Raw genomic sequence first — 23458 nt, forward strand, 5'->3', positions numbered from 1 at the left:
AGTGACCCTGTATCTCTCATCTACTCTCTAATGTAATTTGGAAGGTCATTTTCCTTCTCACAGTTTCTTCATCTGTGAACTAAGGAATTTAATTAAGTCGGTGGGAAAATGGGGGTGTGTGGATTCTGTGTTTCTGCAGGGGTCCAAAAGTTTGGCGAACATTTCACTTGAATTCTATTTGACAGTCCAACTTTTACTGAAATAACACTAAGTCAGCTGGAGCAATAGCACAGTGGTAGGGCATTTGCCTTGCGCGCAGACAGCCCGGCCAAGCTGGGTTCAATTCCTTCACCCCTCTCAAAGAGCCCAGCAAGCTACTGAGAGTATATTCAATATGCTAAACACAGTAACAACAAGTCTTAAAATGGAGACGTTACTGGGCCCGCTAGAGCAAATCATGAACAACAGGAGGACAGTGTTACAGTGTTACAGCACTAAGTCAATGTGTCCACTTAAATTAGTCATAAATTAAATTTAAATAGAGTGGAAATAATGAACACGCTCAGTTGTGTTGATTGCTTTGTATATATAAGGATATATTTAAAGCATAAAATAGATTACTTTTTTTTTCTTTTTGGGTCACACCCGGCCATGAACAGGAGTTACTCCTGGCTCATGCACTCAGGAATTACTCCCGATGGTGCTCAAGGAACCATATGGGATACGAACCCGGGTCAGCTGTGTGCAAGGCAAATGCCCTACCCGCTGTGTTATCACTCCAGCCCCAATAGATTACATTTGAAATGTCACTTCCATTTGTTTCTTTGGGTGAAATAGTTTAAACATCTTTGTCATAAAGGTTCCTTCAGATTCCAAAATCTTATTCTCATACAGGTTTTAATCAGGGATTAGCTGCTGCGATTTGCCCAGCCTAGAGGCAACTTCTCTTTTCTCACAACTTCTTCCCTCACCCCTTAGAAAGACATTCCCACTGGACCCAGCTGAAGCACGGAATCCACCTCCTTGGCCACCATCCTACCTTCACTCTTGCCATACTTGCCATGATTTATCTGTGCCTGTATTTAGTCCCCGACTTCCTCACAGATTCTTTATGCTACCTAAGGATGTTTCATTTTCCTGCTTCTGGGTCCCTGTCAGTGCCCCAAATAGAACCTGCTAACTGGAGCACATGATACTACTTATTCAATATTTATTTGCCCAATGCAGGAATAACATTTGAGAAGTTGGGAAAAGCTATCTAAATCACTATTTTAATGCAGTGAAAAGAGTACAGTGTTCGTAGATTAAACATGCTTAAAATAAATCAATTCTAAGACCATCCCCAATCCTACGTGGCCATGTGGATTTGGGAACATCAGTTACTCTCTATGTCGTGTGTTATTTGTGAAAGGGTGACCATTCCTGTGCCCAGGCTATCTTGAAGTATAAGATAGGCATTAAAGCACTATATTGACATAAATATGCTATTGCAATAACCCATAGTAACCATAATGTAAACCATTTCAATCATTCAAAAATCCAGTTCTGTAAAATAACAGATGGGAAGAAAACCCCAGGGGAAATTTTAGTAGAAGTAGCAAAGATGAAATATTTTTAAGACTGAGGATAAAACGGATGCTCCAGGACCAAAGAGATAAGTCAAAGGGCCACAGCACATCCAAGCCAGAGGCCTGCGTTCGATCCTGGCACCATGTGGTCCCTAAAATACTATCAGGAGGGAACCCCTCCCCAAGCATAAAACTAGAAGTAGCCTTTAGCCACCATCAAGTGTGGGCAAAAATAACTAAAAATAAACAAAAGTATAGTCTAAGGAAGCATAAAGAGGCAAATGAGAAATAAAAATGTTTTTATCAATCCCTTGTGATAAAGTGTCTAAGGAGATACATTTAAAATAAAAATAACTGGGGCAAGGTTGAAGGTCAACCATAAACCATTTGCCTAGTATATACAAGGTCCTGAGTTTCACCCTAAGACTGAAAACAATCAAAATAAGATAATTCATAATAAAAATATGATGATAATGATGTTTGACACTTTCAACACAGAAATCAAGTAAAGAGTCTAGTCTTCTGAAAAATATTTAAAAACCCTACTCAGGAACTTTCTCTAACAATGTCATTACTCTTCTGAGTGTTAAGTTTATCTCCTGGTAAATATATCTGAGAGCAGAATATTTAACCACAGTCTGCCACAAAGCATAGAGCCCTCTTCTTCCTGGGACACAAAATGTTATTGGTCTTTCACAGGCAAACCATGGAATCCATACCTAAAACATCACAGCAATTAAAACACTGCCTAGAGGACTGGTTCACAGTTGGAAGCCTGCCTCGTGTGCTGTGGGAGAAGGCAGCTGGGATAGAAAAGGGACCACTAAGTCAATGATAGTTGGAGAGATTGCTCAGGATGGAAGATGTGTGTTGAAAATAGACAAAGGACTAAACATGGTGGCCTCTCAGTATCTGTATTGCAAACCATAATGCTCAAAAGCAAAGAGTGAGTAAGAAGGAAAGTGCCTGCCATAGAGGCTGGAGTGGGGTGGGAGTGGTAAGAAGAATACTGTGGACACTGTATTCTTGGTGGTGGGAAAGGTGGACTAGTGGAGGGATGGGTGTTTGATCATTGTATGACTAAAACTCAATCATGAGAGCTTTGTAACTGTATCTCATGGTGATGGAAGGGAAGGGAAGGGAAAGGAAGGGAAGGGAAGGGAAGGGAAGGGAAAGGAAGGGAAGGGAAGGGAAGCCTCCTGCTCTGAAGGGAGACACAAAAATAAATCTTAAAACTGAGCAGTTTGCTGCAGAGAAGCCTCCGAACTTTGCAATAGGCCACTCTCGCCAGGCTACTCCAGCCGGGAACAGGTACTGTCCCTCTGCCTGCCCCCTAGGAATCCCTGTGGCTGCCATCTTACAGAACCCAGTGAGAAGTCCAGGTATGCAGTAGTGGTAGTGGCAAATGCCAGGCCTCACGGGACAGTGGAGGAGCAGGTCCCTATCCTTCCCCTCTTCTCCCCCCTCCCTCACCCTGATGGGACTATGATTATGACCACAACTGCCCCAGGCTACTTATTAAACTCCTAAATGGCCACAATCCAGAGGCACACAAACAAATCTCAGACCTGAGCAGCTAGCTGCAGTGATCTCTCCAGACCCTAATTATTAAAATATTAGAACTCCAGAAGACATTATAAGCAATACAAAACAAATTGTCTAGCATTGCCTTCTTGGCAGGTTTGAGTGGTAGTGGGAAAATTCCAAATAATAATGATGGGACTGGTGTTGGAATATTGAATGTAATCAAAGTAGAGAGTATTGTGGAAATTGTGTGCCACACAGGCAGGAGAGGGGTTGGGATGGGGGGATACTGGGGATTTTGGTAGTTAAAGATGTGCACTGGTGAAGGGATGGGTATTTGATTATTGTATGACTGAAACTCAAACATGAAAGCTTTGTAACTATCTTATGGTAATTCAATTAAAAAAGAAAAAAGAAAAACAAAAAACAGAACACTTCCTGAAGAATATATTTACTTACTTGATAAGGTGAGGCACACACTCAATGTTTGGTGTTTTGGAAGTAAAGGGTGAAGCCACAGAAGCCTCCTGCTCTGATAAAGAGATGCCCACGTGAGCCATTTTCAAAGCCTGTAAACAAAAAGTCACCTTAGTGTCCGTCCACAGCCGTACTGATATACTAAGACCACTTAAGAAAAAGCTCAGAGATCTATGCACTGGCCAGAAAGTGGCTAGTCACCGCACTTTGATCTTCCTGCTGTCAGAGATGGTAGAGCTGGAGAGACTGTTCAGTGGATTGGAGAGCATGTTTTGTTTACAAGAGGCCTGGGTGTGATCCCTGGCACCTCATGTTCCCCACATACCACAAGGAGTATCCCCTAAGCACTGCTAGTGTGGCCCCAAACCACTGAGCTATTGTGGTGGCTCTGGCCACAGCCTTCCCAAACCTTTCATATCGGTTTCTCTGTCAAGAGGATGGAGGTGGTGCATATGCCAAGAGATAACTATCGCTAATGGGCTTCAGGCAAGTATGGTGGAGAGTGAGGTCATGCCCCCACGCCGCCAGCTACTCACCCCACAGTCATTGGCTCCATCACCGCACATACCTACAAAGTAACTGAAAGGCAGTCATGTCAATCGCAGAGGAGATCAAAGCCATCTGACTGAATCATTTTTCTAATTAAAAAGATAAAATGAGCTCATTGCGTAGGGTTCAAACGTATGTACTTCAAGGGTGTTTCCCTAAGGCTCTGGTTGGACTAAAAGAAAAATTGGAACTCAGCAGTTCACACAATCCTTTGAGAAATCCAGCACACCATTCTTGCAGGAACCTCCTGTGAGCCAAATCTTACGAAGTAAACTTGCCAGCCATGTAATGGCTGCTTCTAATCTAGGATGAGACAGTCCTGTCAGTCGAGAAAGGAAAGAACTGAAACTAGAAGATCTCGATTTCTCTCTGTTCACTTGATTGTCTTGACCATCCCACTCTCTTCCCTACAAAGCATTGTAAGTGCACAGTACGGGCAATTATCTGATGAATTTGAAAATGATGAGCAAGAATTTGTGTGTGCTATTAATACAGCTACTGTGTCAGCAGTCACTCAATGGAAAACATGTGGCTTTCCTACAAAACACACCAGTCTTGGACAGTGGCAAAAGAAAATGCATGTCAGTTTTGAGATTGTTTTTTGAGCCTGAGTGACTCTTGCTCCCTCAAACTGTCAACAGAGATGAGGGACAGGATGCTTAACAGTATTTGGTCAGGTTGGACAGAACTTCCTGTGCGTCCCTTCCATGCTCCTGGTGGAGGGCAGCTTCTCCACTATGTTTTCAGTCACATGGAGGAAGTGGTTCTTTCCTAACTGGGAAACTTGTCGAATGATTGAATCAAATAAGAACGAGGATGGGACAGGAGTGAGTAGGTGTTCTAGGAAATGGGTAAAGCCATAGAGAAAGCCCCCAGGGCTCCTGAAGGATGCATTCATAGGAAATAAAGGGTTCCCAAAGGTGAGCTCCTTATTTGAGCTGCTCGTTGTGGTAGGAGAGTCCTCGTGGGTTTAAAGAGCGGTAATTTTCTAATTTTGGATAAAGATGTCTTGGCATAAGGGTTTTTATTTATGTGCTTATGTGAATGTCATCATCTGTATCTCCTTGTAGGGTAGCTATGATGAGAACTTGTAAAAGTCAAGTCTAAATTTTCATTGTACCTTCATAAATTGAGTGCAAACTACCTTTCCAGGCTGATTTACCTCCACACCTTTCCTTTCTCCTTACGGTCTAACTCAATGGTGCTCAATGCTGAATCCAAAATTGAATCATAGGTTGAGAGTTTTGAAACCACTGGGACCCACAGGCCCCCCAGCGAGCAATTACATCAAAACTTCAGGACAATCCTGTACTGATATTGTCATTTTCTCAGTTTCCAAGTTGACTGTCACATGCACCCAGGTGAAGAGCTTTCCAGTCCTCGGCCTGAAAAGATGGCTCACAAGACAGGAGCCCCGGCTGGAATTCCAGGTTCAATTCCCAACTCTGCAGGATTCCCTAAGGACTATCAGGTATGAACACCCCTGCATAATATGACTAAATTTGGAAAAGAAAATGAAGATACAGGGAGAGTGGCACATGTTTGGCAAATACAAGATCCTGGTTTGATACCCACCACTGTGTGACCTCCCGAAATGCTGGACCTAATGATCCCCAGTGCCACAGAACATGAACAATGCAACCTCGGGGCACTAGCATTGAACCCTGTTAGCTAATAATTGTAGAGAATTTTTTCACCTCTAAAAATGTGTATTTGGGGGGAAATAAAGTTCAAACTAAGCAAAGTGGTATCTTGCACCTCTTATACCTCCCCCCTCCAAACATCATGCTTCATGTACTTCATGCCATTCGCATTGGTAAAGAACTTACCCTAGAGAGTCAAGGTGGTAGATCAATGGGTGAGCCCATGCTCTGTATGTGGGATACCCAGGTTTATGCCTGACAACACATGGTCCCCTGAGCACCGACAGGAGCAACACCTGAACACCGCTAGATATGGCTCCCAAATCAAAAGAAGGCAAGAAAAGAACTTACTCCAGTTTCTGAAATTCTTCCACCAGAGTGGACTTCTGTCCTGGAGACATTCTTGCAAAGATGGTCCCATTGATTAGTATCTGTAAGGAAACCCAAAGGAAAATTCTTTATCATGTGACTCAGATCACATGCATGGAACAACTGGTGACATTGAAAATACTGACTGGGTCATGCCACCCATGAATGGGAAGACCAACATTTCTAAGAAGTGATCTTTTGGATATTAAGATACTCTTAGAGATGCTGAACATCAGATAAATATGCAGAAAAGATCAAAATTCAGTCAAGATGACTGCTGAATAAGTCGTTGGTGGAAACTATGACATGCAGGAATTTCGCTGTGCTGTCATGGAAAGTGTGTTGCTGAAAAATTCTAAACTCCTCAGACCCTTAAACGAGTTGAGTCTGAGAAATAGTAAGCAAACAATAAATCAACATTGTAAGAGAAAAAAAGGAGAAATTGCTTCCCAAAAAACTATCAGAAATTGTGAAAGCATAGCCTAAAAGTGAAATAGTAACTATTTGTCATCCATAACCATACCATCTGGGTTTGGCCAATGGTGATGGTGATGATTAGCTAATATTCCAAGCCTAATCTGGACTATGGATCCGTTGGTGGTTCAGAGTTTAAAAGCCCATAGAGACTCCATTCACCTGGTTTTCATGCTAGTCTCAGTTTTTTGTTTTAAGAACTGATGTTTGTTCTTGCTCTTCTTGACAATAAATTAAACTTAAAGTTCATTCAGTCTTCTAATCCCTGCTACAATTTTTCTTAAACAGTATGTAAAATAATAAGTAATTAAATGCAAATAATATATCTTGTGTGTACATATACACACATATGTGTATATATTAATTTATATATCACTTACCTCCTCAATTATGAACATTTTTACTCATTATAAAGTTTGATTTGACCCTATGCTATTCCAAGGTTTTTTTTTAATCCAAAACCTAGCAAGAGGGCTGGAGTGATAGTACAGCCAGTAGGGTGTTTGCCTTGCACGCGGCCAACCTGGGTTCAATTCCCAGCATCCCATATGATCCCCTGAGCACCGCCAGGAGTAATCCCTGTGCATGAGCCACGAGTAATCCCTGTGCATCGCCAAGGTGTGACCCAAAAAGGAAAAAAAACCCTAGCAAGAATTTCTCTATTCTTGGCCTGCCTTCTAGTATAATTGCAGGACTTCCACTAAAATATAAAACCATAGCAATATTGTGATAGTCATTTTGAAGCAATACTTATCATTTGAGAAGTCATTGGAATGTTAATCTTACAGTCAGTGGGATATTGTTTAATCAAGTTTAATTATTTATATCTAGAAGCAAACGAGCTAGCAGTAACTTATGCAAAGCTCTGCCAATCTTAGAATATATCTTCCCTATTATTTTATTTTGGGTTTGAGGGCACACCTGGCAGTGATCAGGGCTTAGTCTTGGATCTGCACTCAGGGATCAGTTTTGGTCGACTCAGGGGCCATATGAACTGATGGTGATTGATCTCAGGTTAACTCTGTATAAAGAAAACACCCTACCCACTTTACTATTACTCAGCCTATATTTTACCTATTTAAAAGCTTGTCATTACATAAGATCACACTGTATAAGTGACAGCATCATAATCTTCACCTGTAGACTGGGATCCTCTTATTACTTACCTTTGGCAATAGACTGCTGAAGTGTTGACTTATAATCTGGAAGGATTTTCCACTTAAAGCAAAATGATAATTTCCTTCTCTGCCATGATCAGAGAATTCTTCCCTGATGTTAATATAACTGTCCTGCAAACCAAGACACAAGTTATTTTAAAAGTGCTAGGGAGGTTTGTCCCCAACACTGTGCCAGTCTTCTTCCCCTCCCAGGTCAGTTAACCCGCCGGTATTCAAACCCAGGACTTAACTTTCTCTGCACAAGCACCCCAGACATCCTCTAGGACCCTGGGACAACAGCATCCCTGAGCCTCTTCCTCTTCGTCCCCAATGCTGTGTCGTTCTTCTTCCCCTCCCAGCTAATAAGCCCCCCCCCCCCCCCCCCGACACCAGGTACCTGTGGGGGAGTGGCCTTTTCAGAAGTGGGTGTGGCTTCTGTAGAAGTGGGAGTGGCCTAATTTTGGGCCAGCCAATGTTCACACAACTGCAGGTAGTTTAGTCATACCAAGAATTCTAGTGTAACATCTCAGTCCCCATGCCTACACACCAACATGAAGAAATAACGCGAATCCCCACCACGTGGGGAGGATGATGAAGAGTCCAGAAGCCTCAGTAGGTGCTACTCACCTAAAGGACCTCTCTGAGACATAATTCAGATATGAAGTAATGAAGATATTCAATGAACTCAATGAAACAGTCACACAGATATTCAGTAACATGAGAGAAACAATCAAGAAATTATGGGAAGAAATGAGAGCAGAAATTGGAAAACTATGCACAGAAATATCACAAATAAAAGGTTCCGTGGATGAAATAAAAAACTCAGTCTGTGCCCTCAACAGTAGAATTACCACAGCTGAAGACAGAATTAGTGAGCTGGAAGATCAGTTGCACCAAGCCAACAGGCAACAATATACAATGGCAAGAGACCTTAAAATAGCTCTAGAGCGAATCAGAGTCCTAGGAGATGATTCCAAGAGGAACAACATTAGAATCATTAGAGTACCAAAAGGTCAGGGAAACAATCCCCCCAAAAAAGCCACCATTAAACAAATCATTGCTGAAAAATTCCCAGAGCTGGACAATGCAGCCATTCAGATTCAAGGAGCCCGAAGGATGCCAGCTCAAAGAGACCCTAACAAAAGCAATCCAAGACATATCATAGTTAGAATGATCGATGCTGCCAATAGAGACACAATACTGCAAGCAACAAGGTCAAAGAAGGAAATCACATACAAAGGGGCACCCCTTAGTTTCACAGCAGACCTATCAGAGGAAACCCTCCAAGCCCGAAGACCATGGTGGGATATAATTAAAAAAAACTCACTGAAATGAACACTTCACCAAGAATACTCTCTCTGGCTAAACTCTCACTCAAACTTGAAGGAACAGTACACTATTTTCTAGATAAACAGCAGCTCAGAAACTTCATAGAGTGAAAAACCAAGCCTAAAAGAAGGGTTAAAGGGGCTAATATAAGACAAGACAAACCACACAAACACAATAGACCCTTACAAAAAGATGACACAAAACCCCATAACAATAATCTCTCAACATCAATGGTCTAAATTCACCAAATAAGAGACACAGAGTGGCAAAATGGATTCAGAGACAGAACCCTACATTCTGCTGCCTACAAGAAACTCATCTGAACAGTCAGAGCAAACACAGACTCAAAGTTAAAGGATGGAAAACAATCCTTCAAGCAAACAGCTCCCTCAAGAAAGCTGGGGTGGCCATACTAATATTGGACAACATAAATTTCAGGTTGAAAAAGATTAGATGGGATAGCGAGGGCTATTTTCTATTCATCAAGGGGTGTACATATCCCTTGATGACTAGAAAATAGAAAGAAATCACACTCTTAAATGTATAAACACCTAATGAGGGAACAGATAAAATTTAAAACAACTGGTAACATATTTTAAGGAGGACAATGCAAGCAACACAATAGTAGCCGGAAACTTCAACATCGCCTTATCACCTCTGGTTAGATCAACAAGAACAAAACTCAGCACGCAAACTTTGGCTTTGAAATAATAAATAGAAGAGATAGGGCTTATAGACCTATACAGGGCTTTATACCCCAAAAAGAAAGAATATACATTCTTCTCCAGTGCACATGGAACATTTTCCAAAATAGACCATGTGCTAGGACACAAAACATACCTCAATAGAGCTAGGAAGATAGAAATAGTATCAACAATCTTTTCAGATCAAGATGCACTGAGAATAGAAGTCAATCACACACAGACCCGGAGAACCAAATCAAACACCTGGAAATTAAACAACTCAATGTTGAACAATGAGTGGGTCAGGAAGGAAGTCAAGGACGAGATCAAAAGATACCTGGAAGCAAATGAGAATGAAGACACGAGCTACCAGAACCTATGGGATGCAGCTAAAGCCATGTTAAGGGGAAAATTTATAGCTCTGCAAGCATTTCTCAGGAAGGAACAAAGGGCTCACATAAACAACTTGACTTCACAACTCAAGATCTTAGAAAAGGATCAACAAAAAGGAGCCCAAATTAGGCATAAGGAAAGAGAAAATAAAACTTAGAGCAGAAATCAATGACATGGAAACCAAAAAAAATAAAAACCAATCTGAAAGATCAATGAAACCAAGAGCTGGTTCTTTGAGAAAATAAATAAATAAGGTAGATAAATCACTAGCAATACTCACAAAGGAAGAGAGAGAGAGAGAGAGAGAGAGAGAGAGAGAACCCCTAATAAACCGAATCAGAAATGAGAAGGAGGATATCACAACAGAAACCAAAGAAATTCTAAAGATAATCAGAGACTACTTTGAAAGTCTGTATGCCACGAAGCAAGAGAACCTAGAAGAAATGGATAAATTCCTGGATTCCTATAATCTCCCCAGGCTGAATCAAGAAGATCTAGAGTATCTGAATAGACCTATTAGCATCAAGGAAATTGAAACTGTAATCAAAAGTCTTCCCAAAAACAAAAGCCCAATTCCAGATGGATTCACCAGCGAATTTTTTCAAACATTTAAAGAGTACCTATTGCCAGTTCTTCTCAAGCTTTTCCAGGAAATTGAAGAAACAGAAAATCTCCCAAACGGTTTCTATGAAGCACATACCTCTCTAATACCAAAATGAAACAAAGACACCACAAGAAAAGAAAACTACAGGCCAATATCCCTGATGAAAATGGATGCAAAGATTCTCAAAAAATACTAGCAAATAGAATTCAACAACTCATCTAAAAGATCATACAACATGACCAAGTGGGATTCATCCTGGGATGCAAGGATGGCTTAACATTCGGAAATCAATCAACATAATCCATCATATCAACAAAAGAAAAGATAAAAAACATATGATCATATCAATAGATGCAGAGAAAGCATTTGACAAGAACCAGCACCCGTTTATGATGAAAACCCTCACCAAAATGGGGATAGAGTGGACTTTCCTCAATATAGTTAAAGCCATCTACCACAAGCCTACAGCAAACATCATCCTCAATGGAGAAAAACTGAGAACATTCCCTCTAAGATCAAGGATGCCCACTCTCCCCACTTCTGTTCAATATAGTACTGGAAGTACTTGCAATAGTGGTTTGGCAAGAAAAATATATTAAGAACATTCTGGTATAAAAGAAGAAATCAAGCTCTCACTATTCGCAGATGATATGACACTATACTTAGAGAACCCTAAAACCTCTACCAAGAAACTCCTAGAAACAATAGACTTGTACAGTAAAGTTGCAGGCTATAAAATCAATACCCAAAAGTCCAAGGCTTTCCTATATGCAAATAGTGAGAGAGAATAAAGTGACATGAAAAAAAATGCTGTTCAAAATTGTACCCCAGAAAATCAAGTACCTAGGAATCAGCTTAACTAAGGAAGTAAAGGACCTGTACAAGGAAAGAATACAAAATACTACTTCAGGAAATAAAAGAGGACAAGAAAAAATGGAAAGATATCCCCTGCTTATGGATCGGAAGAATTAACATTGTCAAAATGGCAATACTCCCCAAAGCATTGTAGAAATGGAGCAAACACTCCTGGAATTCATATAGAACAATAAGCTCCCACGAATAGCTAAAGCAATTCTTGGGAAAAAGAAAATGGGAGGAATCAACCTCCCTAACTTCAAACTCTGCTACAAAGCAGTGGTCATTAAAAGAGCATTGTACTGGAACAAAAGCAGAGCTGCAGACCAATGGAACAGGGTTGAATATATTGACATCTCCCCCCAAAATATGAGTATCTGATCTTTGATAAAGGAGCAAGAAATGTGAAGTGGAGCAAGGAAAGCCTCTTTAACAAATGGTGCTGGCAAAACTGGACAGCTACATGCAAAACAATGGGCTCAGATCTCCGCCTAACACCATGTACAAAAGTAAGATCAAAATGGATTAAAGACCTCAACATCAGACCAGAATCCATAAGGTACATTGAAGACAAAGTCGGCAAAACCCTCCATGACATTGAAGCTAAAGGTATCTTCAAAGGTGTCACACACCACTGGCCAAGCATGTGAAAAAGAGATAGACAAATGGGATTATCTTAAACTAAGAAGCGTATGCACCTTAAAAGAAACAGTGACCAAAAGACAGTCAAAAGACAGTCTACAGAATGGGAAAGGATTTTCACCCAATACCCATCTGACAAGGGATTGATATCAAGGATATAGAAAGTACTGGTTGAACTCCACAAGAAGAAAACATCCAACCCCATGAAAAAAATGGGGCGATGAAATGAACATAAACTTTCTTAAAGAAGAAATCTGAATGGCTAGAAAGCATATGAGAAAATGCTCTACATCATTAATCATCAGGGAGATACAGATCAAAACAACAATGAGATATCATCTCACAACACAGAGACTGGCCCACATCCAAAAGAACAAAAGCAACTGGTGCTGGCGCAGATGCGGCGAGAAAGGGACCCTCCTTCACTGCTGGTGGGAATGATGACTGGTTCAGCTCTTTTGGAAAACAGTATGGACGATTCTCTAAAAATTAAATGTTGAGCTCCCATTTGACCCAGCAATACCACTCCTGGGAATATATCCCAGAGAGGCAAAAAAGTATAGTTGAAGTGACATGCACTTGTTTGTTCATTGCAGTACTGTTTACAATAGCCAGAATCTGGAAAAAACCTGAGTGCCCAAGAACAGATGACTAGTTAAAGAAACTTTGGTACATCTACACAATGGAGTACTATGTAGCTGTTAGAAAAGATGAAGTCATGAAATTTACATACAAGTTGTACTACATGAAAAGTATCATGCTAAAAAAGTATAGTCGAAGTGACATCTGCAATTGCCTGTTTATTGCAGCACTCTTTACAATAGCCAGAATCTGGAAAAAACCTGAGTGCCCAAGAACAGATGACTGGTTAAAGAAAGTTTGGTACATTTACACAATGGAGTACTATGTAACTGTTAGAAAAGACAAAGTCACGAAATTCACATACAAGTGGTACTACATGGAAAGTATCATGTTAAGCGAAATGACTCAGAAAGAAAGGGATAGACATAGAAAGATTGCATTCATCTGGGGAACATAAAGTAACAAAATAGGAAACTATCACCCAAGAATGACCGAGATTAGTACCAAGAATTCTACTCCATGACTTGGAGGCCAACCACACATACTAGGGAAAAGGGAGCTCAGATAAAGAGGGGAACACCAAATAAAGGTGTTGGGAGGACCCTCCCAGGATGGGAGTTGCATGCTGAAAGTAGACTATAGACCAAACATGATTGCCAGTCAATGTTTCTTTTGCAAACCACAACACCCAAAATGAGAGAGAGAACAGAGGGGAATGCCCTGCCACAGAGTCAGAGTGGGATGGGGGGAGTGGGGGTTGGAGGGATACTGGGATGCGTGGTGGTGGGAAGAGGGCACTGGTGGAGGGACGGTATTTGATCATTATATAATTGAAACCCAAGCACAAAAATGTGTAAGTCAGCAACTGTACCTCATGATGTCTCACTATTAAAAAAAATTTTTAATAAAATAAAAAAAGAAAAAAGGAAAAAAAGAAAAGTATCTTGCTAAGTGAAATGAGTCAGAAAGAGAGGGACAGACATAGAAAGATTGCATTCATCTGGGGAACATAAAGTAACAAAATAGGAGACAAACACCCAAGAATAGCCGAAATAAGTACCAGAGTTTACTCCATGGCTTGGAGACCATCAGCACATGCTAGGGGAAAAGGCAGCTCAGATAGAGAAGGGAGCACCAAATGAAGGGTATTGGGAGGACCCTCCCAGGATGGGAGATGCATGCTGAAATGAACGTGATTGCCACTCAATGCCTCTTTTGCAAACCACAGCACCCAAAAGGAGAGAGAGAACAAAAGGGAATGCCCTGCCACAGAGGCAGGGTGGGATGGGGGTATGGGGATACGAGGGATTCTAGGATCAGTGGTAATGGAGTATGGGTACTGGTGGAAGGATGGACACTCGATCATTGTATAGCTGAAAACCCAAGCACAAAAATTTGTAAGTCTACAACTGTATCTCATGGTATTTCACTAATAAAAGTTTTTTTAAATGTATATTTGTACATTAACATACAGAATTGAATATAAAGAAATATAGTAAACATTATTCAGCATAATATTTATTAAGTTACTTATTTCCACAAAGCTAAGGACTTTTCCAAGTGGAATTTTCTGGTAATTTTTAGAAAGTTTTTGTAGACGTTAACAGAGGGGGGAAAAAAAACTTTATTTAAAGTAGATAAAGAAGTTTCAGTTAAAAAATATTAAAAATAAAAATAAAAGTGGTAGGGAACTGTAAGTATATTTTTGAGAAGCTATTCCAATCTGGATTCTCACTTTGAAACTCCTACTACAAACTTGATACCTCAGAGAAGCACTTTCTCTTTGCTGAATCAACCTTTGCACCTCACAGCCTCCAGAGAATTGGAGACTAACACTTACTCATGTCCTGTTCTCATACTGATTTGATCTCAGTGAGTCCCAGAGATGAGCACATTTCACACATTTCAAGTGTAAAATACAAAAGCACTGTAGCTTAGCAAATCTCTCCCTGAAGTGAGAACTTACATTTTTTTAAACAGAATTAGTATTGTGACACAATAGAGAGAGGATACTGATAAGATTGAAGATAAATGAATAAAATCTTTTTTCCCCTACTTTGAAGACACACTCTGATTTTCCAATGCATACAGAAGTACCTCTCCTAGAGACTAAATTCCCTCTGAAACCTGTGTGTAGTCTAACATGCAAGGGAAAACAGAAAATAACATTTTCGACTCACTTACTATATCCATCATCAAATGGAACCAATGGGTTTTTTTCAGTTTAAAAGAGTAGACTATTTGTGGAATCCAGGAAAGTACCATACCTTAAAGTTCAGTAGGTACAGCATAGGGGACTTATGCAATAGAGTTGATTGAATTGCATGTGTAGTAGGCATTTGGGGAAGAATACTGAGTCTAGATCACTGATGCTAGCCAAAGCTCCTCAGTCACAATCACCATGAGTCAATAGCAACAAGCTCTGTTCTATACCTGATTCCCATATGCAGTGTGTTTCTTTTCTTCTACTAATTTCCAAGATAAAAATGCAGAAGAGGACCCGGTGGCTTCATTTGCCTCAATTAGAATCACCTTCTGGCTTTCAGAAACCATTCCAGACTTTCTGGCCACTGTTATTGCAGTCTGAAGATTGTCACCTAGAGGAAATGAAGAGGCCCAAGATGAGTGTGAAGTGATAAAACCAATTAATGTGAGACCTTGAAAATGAGGGTGAACAATTTAGACCATATATTAGATATGAAGAGGAATCATATTGAAGGTATCTTTGACCCCTGACCTCCCAGGGTTCCATGAAGCCTTTCATGGTTCTTATTGCTGTTCATTTAGTTAACTTCATAGCAGTCCATTTTCCCAAGCAGGCCTTGGGAAAAAGAAAATGGGAAATAAAAATAAAAAGGCAAATTCATACCTGTTTTTGTCATAGGTTAGGAGCATGGTTCAACAGAGTCTTACAGATTTAGTATAATTTCTGGTGATCCCACTTCCAGACAAACTATATAAACATACTATATATCTTTTCTACTGGTTACAATTAAAAATTTGGGATAAAATCTAAAACTACTACTCAAGAACTTTGGAAGTAGAATAGAATCAAGTAGAATGTTAGAAGGAAGTTAAATTTAGAAAAATGAGGTGAAGAAATTATTACCTTTTTTACAAAATATTGAAAATAAAAATTTCACTGAATTTCTTTAATAGAAAAATGGAAATAACCCAAGAAAATGTCAACACACTTGAAGCAAAATCACTAGACATCAATCAATATAAAAATAAAAGAAAATTTGATAAAGGGTGTTGGGAAGATTCTCCCAGGATGGGAGAAGCATGCTGAAAGTAGACTATAGACCAAACATGATTGCCACTCATTGCCTCTTTTGCAAACCACAAAACCCAATAGGAGAGAGAGAACAAAAGGGAATACTCTGCCACAGAGTCAGGGTGGGATGGGGAGGATGTGGGGTGGGAGGGATACTGGGATCCATGGTGGTGGAAAATGGGCACTGGTGGAAGGATGGGTATTTGATCACTGTATAATTGGAACCCAAGCACAAAAATTTGTAAGTCTACAACTGTACCTCATGGTGTCTCACTAATAAAAATTTTAAAAAATAAAATTAAACAAAAGAAAAGAAAATTTGAAAGCCAACTGAACAGAGCCTAAGTGTGGCTTAAAGTCTAGTAATTGACTTTTCTTTTTGCAACACAAATGCTGGATGTAAGCCTTGATGCCCAGGCACACACTTCAAAGCTCAAACAATCCCAAGTAAATCACATGATTACATAGTCTGGTCCTCCATCCCCCATTTCCTTTGTTTTCTCATTTTTATAAGAAATCCTGACTGATCTAGATAACTGACCACTTGGGATGCAATTGTGCTTTTTCCTTTTTCTTTCTTCTTACTTTTGATCTCTTTTGATTGCTTCAATTACTACTCTCATGTTTTAAATTCACCTATAGCGAATCCATGAAACCTTAGTCTCAGTTCTCAACTCCAGTATAATCAGAAACACAGATTCATTCTCTCTGTGGCCCAGGTATACTATGTAAGTTCCATAATAGGAAATAGTGGGTAATTGTAAATAATAGGACTCTATTTTTTCAAAGTTCCCAGATTATTGTCGCTGAAAGACATCTTGTAATCATAAAAGAATTCCAAGAGTTGGTGAATTACAATATTGACTACTTGGGGGAAATATCTAGGAGAAAGAAGCTCACCAGGATTTGGGTGAGCATTACTAGTCAATACTAGTCAATAGTGAGCATTACTAGTCAATAGTGTAATTATTAATATGATGAGACCAATAAAAATAGTAAAAAATATATATTCTGTAATAGTAAAAAATATATGTTCTATGTAATTATTAATAAGATAAGACCATTACAAAACAGCAAAAAATATATATTCTATGCCCACATTCATGGCTTTAGATTTTAAGATTGAAGAAACAATAAATAGGAACAGAAAAACAGCTTGAAAAACGTAATAGTGGGAAATGTCCCAAATACGGGAAAAGACTTAAATTTATAGATTCAAGAAGCTCAGTGAATCCCAAACAGAATAAACTCAGTAGTGAATCACACAAAGATATTTTATAAATAAATGCTGAGTGTAAGATATAGACAACACATTAAACTGAGTTGGGGAAAACAATATACTATATACAAGAGAATTATTAGTCAAATTGTCATATATTTCTCACCCAAAACTATAGGAGCGAGAAGAATGCGGAATAAAGAACTATCAACTTAAACTTATATATTTAGTAAGACTACCCATAAAAATGAAAAGAAATTTAGGGGGTTTGTTTGTTTTTTGGTGTCATATCTGGCAGAGCTCAGAGGCTATCACAGGTTATGTTTGCTGGTTATTCCCAGAGTGCTTTTGGCAGTTGGTTGGCTGATGCTGAAGAGCAAATGCAGGCATCCTGCATGCAAAGCAAGAGCTCAAACCATGGAGCCATCTCTCCAGCTTTGTGGGCTGAAGGAAAATGATGCCCAAAAGAAACGTAAAATAAAGAAGGGAAAAAATAACATAAATAAAAATCTGGATAAGTATGTCTCCTTTTCTATTATTGTGTTCTTGATATTTTCAAAAGTAACGACTTGTTTTTAAAAAATAATGAGAGAACTTGAGGAAAATCAAATATAGCACACACATATGTGTGCATGCACCCCACAAATGTTTGTATCGTACATACACACACACACACATTTCCTAGAGTTTTTCCCACACCCCAAACACTATTTAAGAACAGTAAACTAACCCATGCAACTCCTAGGAACTTTTTAACATTTTTATGCTGGAATTGGAGATATTACTATTGATTAATTTTCAATGTAGTGCACAATCTATGCTGACTCAACATTCGTATTCCGCCATTTAACAAGAAAAATCATAATTATTGCATGATACATTCCTTCTCACTTAGGTGATATCCCAAGTGTCCCTTCTGAGAGGGAGTAGCACTGTAGCACTGTCCTCCCATTGTTCATCAATTTGCTCAAGCGGACTCCAGTAACGTCTCACAATAAATTGTGAGACTTGTTGTTACTGTACCTCATCTAAAGTAATGGTCAGACTCACCTTTCCACATCACCCTGTTTTATTTTTATGCTGCATGATGCTTATTAGTAGTTTATTTGGTCAATAAATTGGTTAACTTCTATGTCTCCCCACCTAGATGAAAGCACAGTGAAAACAGAAATTTTGCTGTTTTGTTGCCTATCTAAAGTACTAAGAATGGAGTCTGATCTGTAGTAGGTAGTCAACAATATCTCTTAAATGTGTCTATCTCTAATACCATGGCAGACCCAAGTTCGATTCCTCCACTCCTCTCGGAGAGCCCGGCAAGCTACCCAGAGTATCTCGCCCACACGGCAGGGCCTGGCAAGCTCCCCGTGATGTATTCGATATGCCAGACACAGTAACAACAAATTCTTTTAAATATATTTTATTTAATTAAATAATAGTGATTTATAAAGTTGTTGATAGTTGAGATTTAAGCCTATAGTATTTTTCCCCAAGAATTGCTTCAGCTATTCATGGAGACTTATTGTTCCATATGGATTTCAGGAGTGTTTGATCAATTTCTTTGAGAAATGTCATGGGTATCCTTACAGAGATCACATTGAATCTGTATAATGCTTTGGGGAATATTGCCATTTTGACAATGTTAATTCTCCCAATCCATGAGCAGGGGATGTGTTTCCATTTCCTCGTGTCCTCTTTTATTTCTTGAAGTAGTTTTTTGTAGTTTCCTTTGTACGGGTCCTTTACCTTAAGCTGATTCTGAGGTACTTGATTTTCTGGGGCATGATTGTGAATGGGATTGTTTTTTCATATCACTTCCTTCTCTTTCACTATTTGCATATGGGAAGGCCATGGGCTTTTGGGTATTGATTTTGTAGCCTGCAACTTTACTATACAAGTCTATTGTTTCTAAGAGCTTCTTGATAGAGGCTTTAGGGTTCTCTAAGTATAGTATCATGTGTCCTGCAAATGGTGAGAGCTAGCATATAGTATTTCAACACCAATCCCACCTCTAGGGCCACATCAAATACTTAACTTCAATGTCACTCTGTACTGTACCTGTGATCATGACGGTCCTTATTCGGGCTGAGATGAGCTCTTCCAGGACAGGCTTTGTCTCTTCCTTTAACCGATTCTCCAAGACCAGCAAGCCCAGAAAAATCAAGTCTGACTCTACCTTGTCCCTGGGAGAATATTCACAGTTGGACAGTAAGAGCACATTATCAGATTTCTTTTTTTTACAGAATGCAGTACAAAAGAAAAAGCAAATAGCTTTTATTTGACAGGAGCACCACTCCCTCATTTAAGCACCAGCTCTAAGCCATTCCTTAGTATGTACGGATTCTAGCTAAAAGCAAGACAGGAAGAGATGCAGAGTTCCTGAGACGTTTCCCATGACTGAATCAAGAGCAATAGAGAGCACTCATTAAGCCAAAAAATTATTTCAATCTTCTAATAAGTGAAATGATTGCAAGGAGCTCTTCTCTCTGCTGTGGCTAGCTTTATTTCCATCAACTCACTGTTACCATCCACCAGAGAAGAATCTGGGTCTGATAAAAATGTCACAGAAGGAAAATGAAAGGAGGAGACCTAAGAAAAGCAAAACGCCATTTTCCTGTAAAAACCCAGGCTGTAATTAATTCTGCCTTAGCCCTCATGAAGTCTGAGTTCAGAGTCTGAAAAAAGCAGTACCCCTGGGGCTGAGAGTCAGCTCAAAAGTCTGGCAAGCATGCTGAGAGCAATTCCCTGAATTCTGAACTGCAAGGCAACAGTCACCCTGAGAGCAGCACAGTGAGATGTGGTCATAATGAAGCAAAATAAACCAGCACGTCTTTTAAGGCCAAGCTCATCTTCGTTTTTTTCTTTTTTCCAGAATAAAATTTCTCTTGGTTCATGCAGCCAGTAGCTCTGCTTTTCTCTACCAAGCATGAATATTTGTGAAATTCAGTCAGGCCACTGAGGCACTCATCCACCATAAGAAGCATTTTAAGACCTTCCATGGGACTAGTTCCATAGGAGTGAATTTGTAATGGGGGGAGTGGGTTCAAGGAGTCCTCCAAGATGCATGATCTGGACACCTCCAGAATACACAAAAGCAAGATGCTAGTACCGCCTGGATCTAGCCAAAACATAGATGAAAACAGCAGACGAAAGTCCTCTGGAGCCTCACGGTGGCCAAGGACGTAGACTAGAATTAGCAATGCTCTGTGGACACTGCTGGAGCCTCAACCAGAGTGGAAGAAGTACAGTTTGAACTACACTCCTCAGAGATGGCAAGGGAGGATGGTGTTTTTCCCATTCTGCACCTGGTACTTTCCTCACTTAATTATAAACTACCTTTTCTTCCTCATCTAAATTTTTTTACTCGCCCTCTAGCCAAGTTGAGCCTTGGAGGTGCTCTGCCTTCAATCATCCTTAAACGTTCACTCCAGACTGCTATGAGATCTTCTTTCTTGTCTGTGGAAAAGTTTGGATGTTATTTCCGATGCAACATTGAAATTCTGATTATGCTTTGAGAGCCAGAACTTAAATATCTCCCCCATAAAGCGTTCCCCAGAGAGAAATCATTGTTTTTGGCTAGAGAAATAGTACAGGAATTAAGATACTTGCCTTTCGTGCATGAGAGCTAGGTGCAGTCCTTAGAGTGAGCAAGCAGGCAAGCAAGGGAGAGAGAGAGAGAGAGAGAGAGAGAGAGAGTGAGAGAGAAAGAGAGAGAGAGACGAGACAGAGACAGAAAGACAGATAAAGACAAAGATACAGGAAACGACTGAAAGAGAGAATCCTATGAAATGAAAGAGAAATTTAATCATTACGGGACAGAGGAATTAAAAATCTTCCTGAATGAGGTAATATTGGAGCTAGTCTTTGAAAAGCTAAGTTGATGCCTAATTGAATTCTTCTATTCGTTCAGTCTTTCTAGTAGCCCTCATATTCGGACTTGAGGCTTTAGATGCTTCCAGCTATGACACAACACAAGTTTCTTGTGAGGCCAAAGGTTCAGGCAAAAAATTACTTCATGGTTTAGCATCATCATAGTAAGTGGCCCACCTTAATACTTAATTTTTGGTTCCTTTGGTGTGCTGCCTTTACCAGTTACAACACACAGTAACCAGGAGAACAGCATCATCATTTCCTTTCTGTGTGATTGGAAGTAAATCATTTTTTTGGTGATATATTTCTTCTTTTGTTAAAGAAAGTGGTGAAAAAATGGATCTTCAAAGTCTTTTTATCTCTAATCTTTTATAATTTTTATGAGTGTTCAATCAGAGCCAAAAATAAAGAGAAGCAGTTCCTTAAGGCAACTCAAGCTCGCTCCACGACTAGATGAGCATGCTGTTTTTCCTGCTTCCTGCAGATATTATATCTCCTGCTCAAATGTCTAGAAGTAATAAAAATAGAGAATGTGTAATACAACAGGAGCATTATCAGCCCTGTGATTACACTTCATGTTCTTAAAATTTTTTGATATTTTTAAAGGATGAATTTTACAGAGGTATGCCAAAAGTCCTCAGAGAAATTATGGTATCAGTGTTGGGACCATTCTGAGTACGGATAATACACACATACACACACACACACACACACATCACATGCATTCTACACACACACCACACATACCACACACACATATGCACCACACACATATACACACATATATACCACACACACACACACACACACACACACACGAGAAAGCCTTATCAGGGACCCACAAAGGGCTAGGTAAATTAGCTTTATTATGAGAATAAATAGTAGTAATTTAGTTTTAATACATGAAAGGCAAGCTGATGATTAGATACAACTAATGAGCTTGTGCTTAGACTTTATCAGACTTTGCCATTGTCTGGGTCACGCACTCTGCCATATGCCATAGGCCTCACCATTCCCTATTGCTTGTATAACTCCACTCTGAATGCTTCATCATATGCCCAAGTACCAAGCAATGAGTTTGAAACTTGTGAATTACAAATATTATAATAATCAGAAGAGTGGCATGATAGTCAGAGAACATATCTGTCACTATGTTCTCAGGAAACTAAATTCTGTACCCAATTGTGACATTCCCAAGTTTCCTCCTCTTTAAAATGTGAGATCCAAGAATTGGGCATCTACTGATACACTTAAAGTAATATATTCAGTCTTCATTTCATAATAAAGTGCACTAGATATATATTATATACATACACGTGTACATATACAAGATGCATCATATAATATATACATACACAATATATTATGTATAACTACATATATAATATATTGTATAAATATATACATGTTATATATTGTATAATAAATATATATTATATAAATATTATGCATTTATTATCTCTTACTTGAGTAGAGCTCACCAAGTTGAAAACAATAACCAAAATTGTAATATCCAAAGTTTTAAGGAACACATTAAGCTGACCCCAGAAAAAACAGTCCAATATTGACTGTCTGGAACACTGAACATGGCATTTGAAGGAGAAATAAGTATGATTAGCTTGATATTGGAGATATAAAACAACAAATAAATTTGAACTAATATACTCTCCAGTTCATTTAAATTTCTAAATACCCTTACTTCAATCACACATATCAATTTTCCCTAATAAGGTCCTTGAAAACTTTCCTTTTTTTTTTCTGGCAAGCATTACGTAGGTCAGTAGTCTTCAGTAACTAGTCTGATCCCCATAAACTTCCTGTTGGATCTGTGTGAGATGTACTACCACTTAGCACAGCGGCTTCTACCTACCAGTTCACAGAGTATTCCGCAGGTATAAAATGGTTGAAAAGCAACTGATCTAGACGGTGTTTGAAGTCCAAGCTATTTTTTTCTTTAAGTTATGTAGTTCTTTATGAATCAATTTTTCAAATGTGATGTTTTATAGCTATCAACCCACTTACAAGTAGAGTTTAAAAACTGACTACTGATATTTAGTTCAAATGAGGTTCAATGGGCTGGAGCGATAGCACAGTGGTAGGGCGTTTGCCTTGCATGCAGCCAGCCTGGTCGAGCCAGGTTCGATATCTCCACCCCTCTCGGAGAGCCTGGCAAGCTACTGAGAGTATCTCACCTGCACAGCAGAGCCTGGCAAGCTACCCATGACGTATTCAATATGCCAAACACAGTAACAACAAGTCTCAAAAAAATGAAGACGTACTGGGTCTGCTCGAGCAAATCGATGAAG

General features: G+C 39.4%; 1 protein-coding gene across 1 annotated transcript in view; it reads right to left on the reverse strand.

The window, feature by feature from the left end:
* The window catches only part of ATP13A4 (ATPase 13A4), a 158174-nt gene that overhangs the window by 27492 nt on the left and 107224 nt on the right, over positions 1 to 23458 (reverse strand). Inside the window, exons 18-23 of the mRNA XM_056121961.1 lie at positions 19341 to 19465; positions 15223 to 15386; positions 7711 to 7833; positions 6053 to 6132; positions 4046 to 4088; positions 3492 to 3601 (exon numbers count right to left, since the gene is read on the reverse strand). Coding sequence (XP_055977936.1) covers positions 3492 to 3601; positions 4046 to 4088; positions 6053 to 6132; positions 7711 to 7833; positions 15223 to 15386; positions 19341 to 19465 — 645 coding nt within the window. The remainder of the gene's footprint in view (positions 1 to 3491; positions 3602 to 4045; positions 4089 to 6052; positions 6133 to 7710; positions 7834 to 15222; positions 15387 to 19340; positions 19466 to 23458) is intronic.

Source organism: Sorex fumeus, unplaced genomic scaffold (genome assembly GCF_029834395.1).
Source record: "Sorex fumeus unplaced genomic scaffold, SorFum_2.1 ptg000044l, whole genome shotgun sequence".
Classification (NCBI taxonomy): domain Eukaryota; kingdom Metazoa; phylum Chordata; class Mammalia; order Eulipotyphla; family Soricidae; genus Sorex; species Sorex fumeus.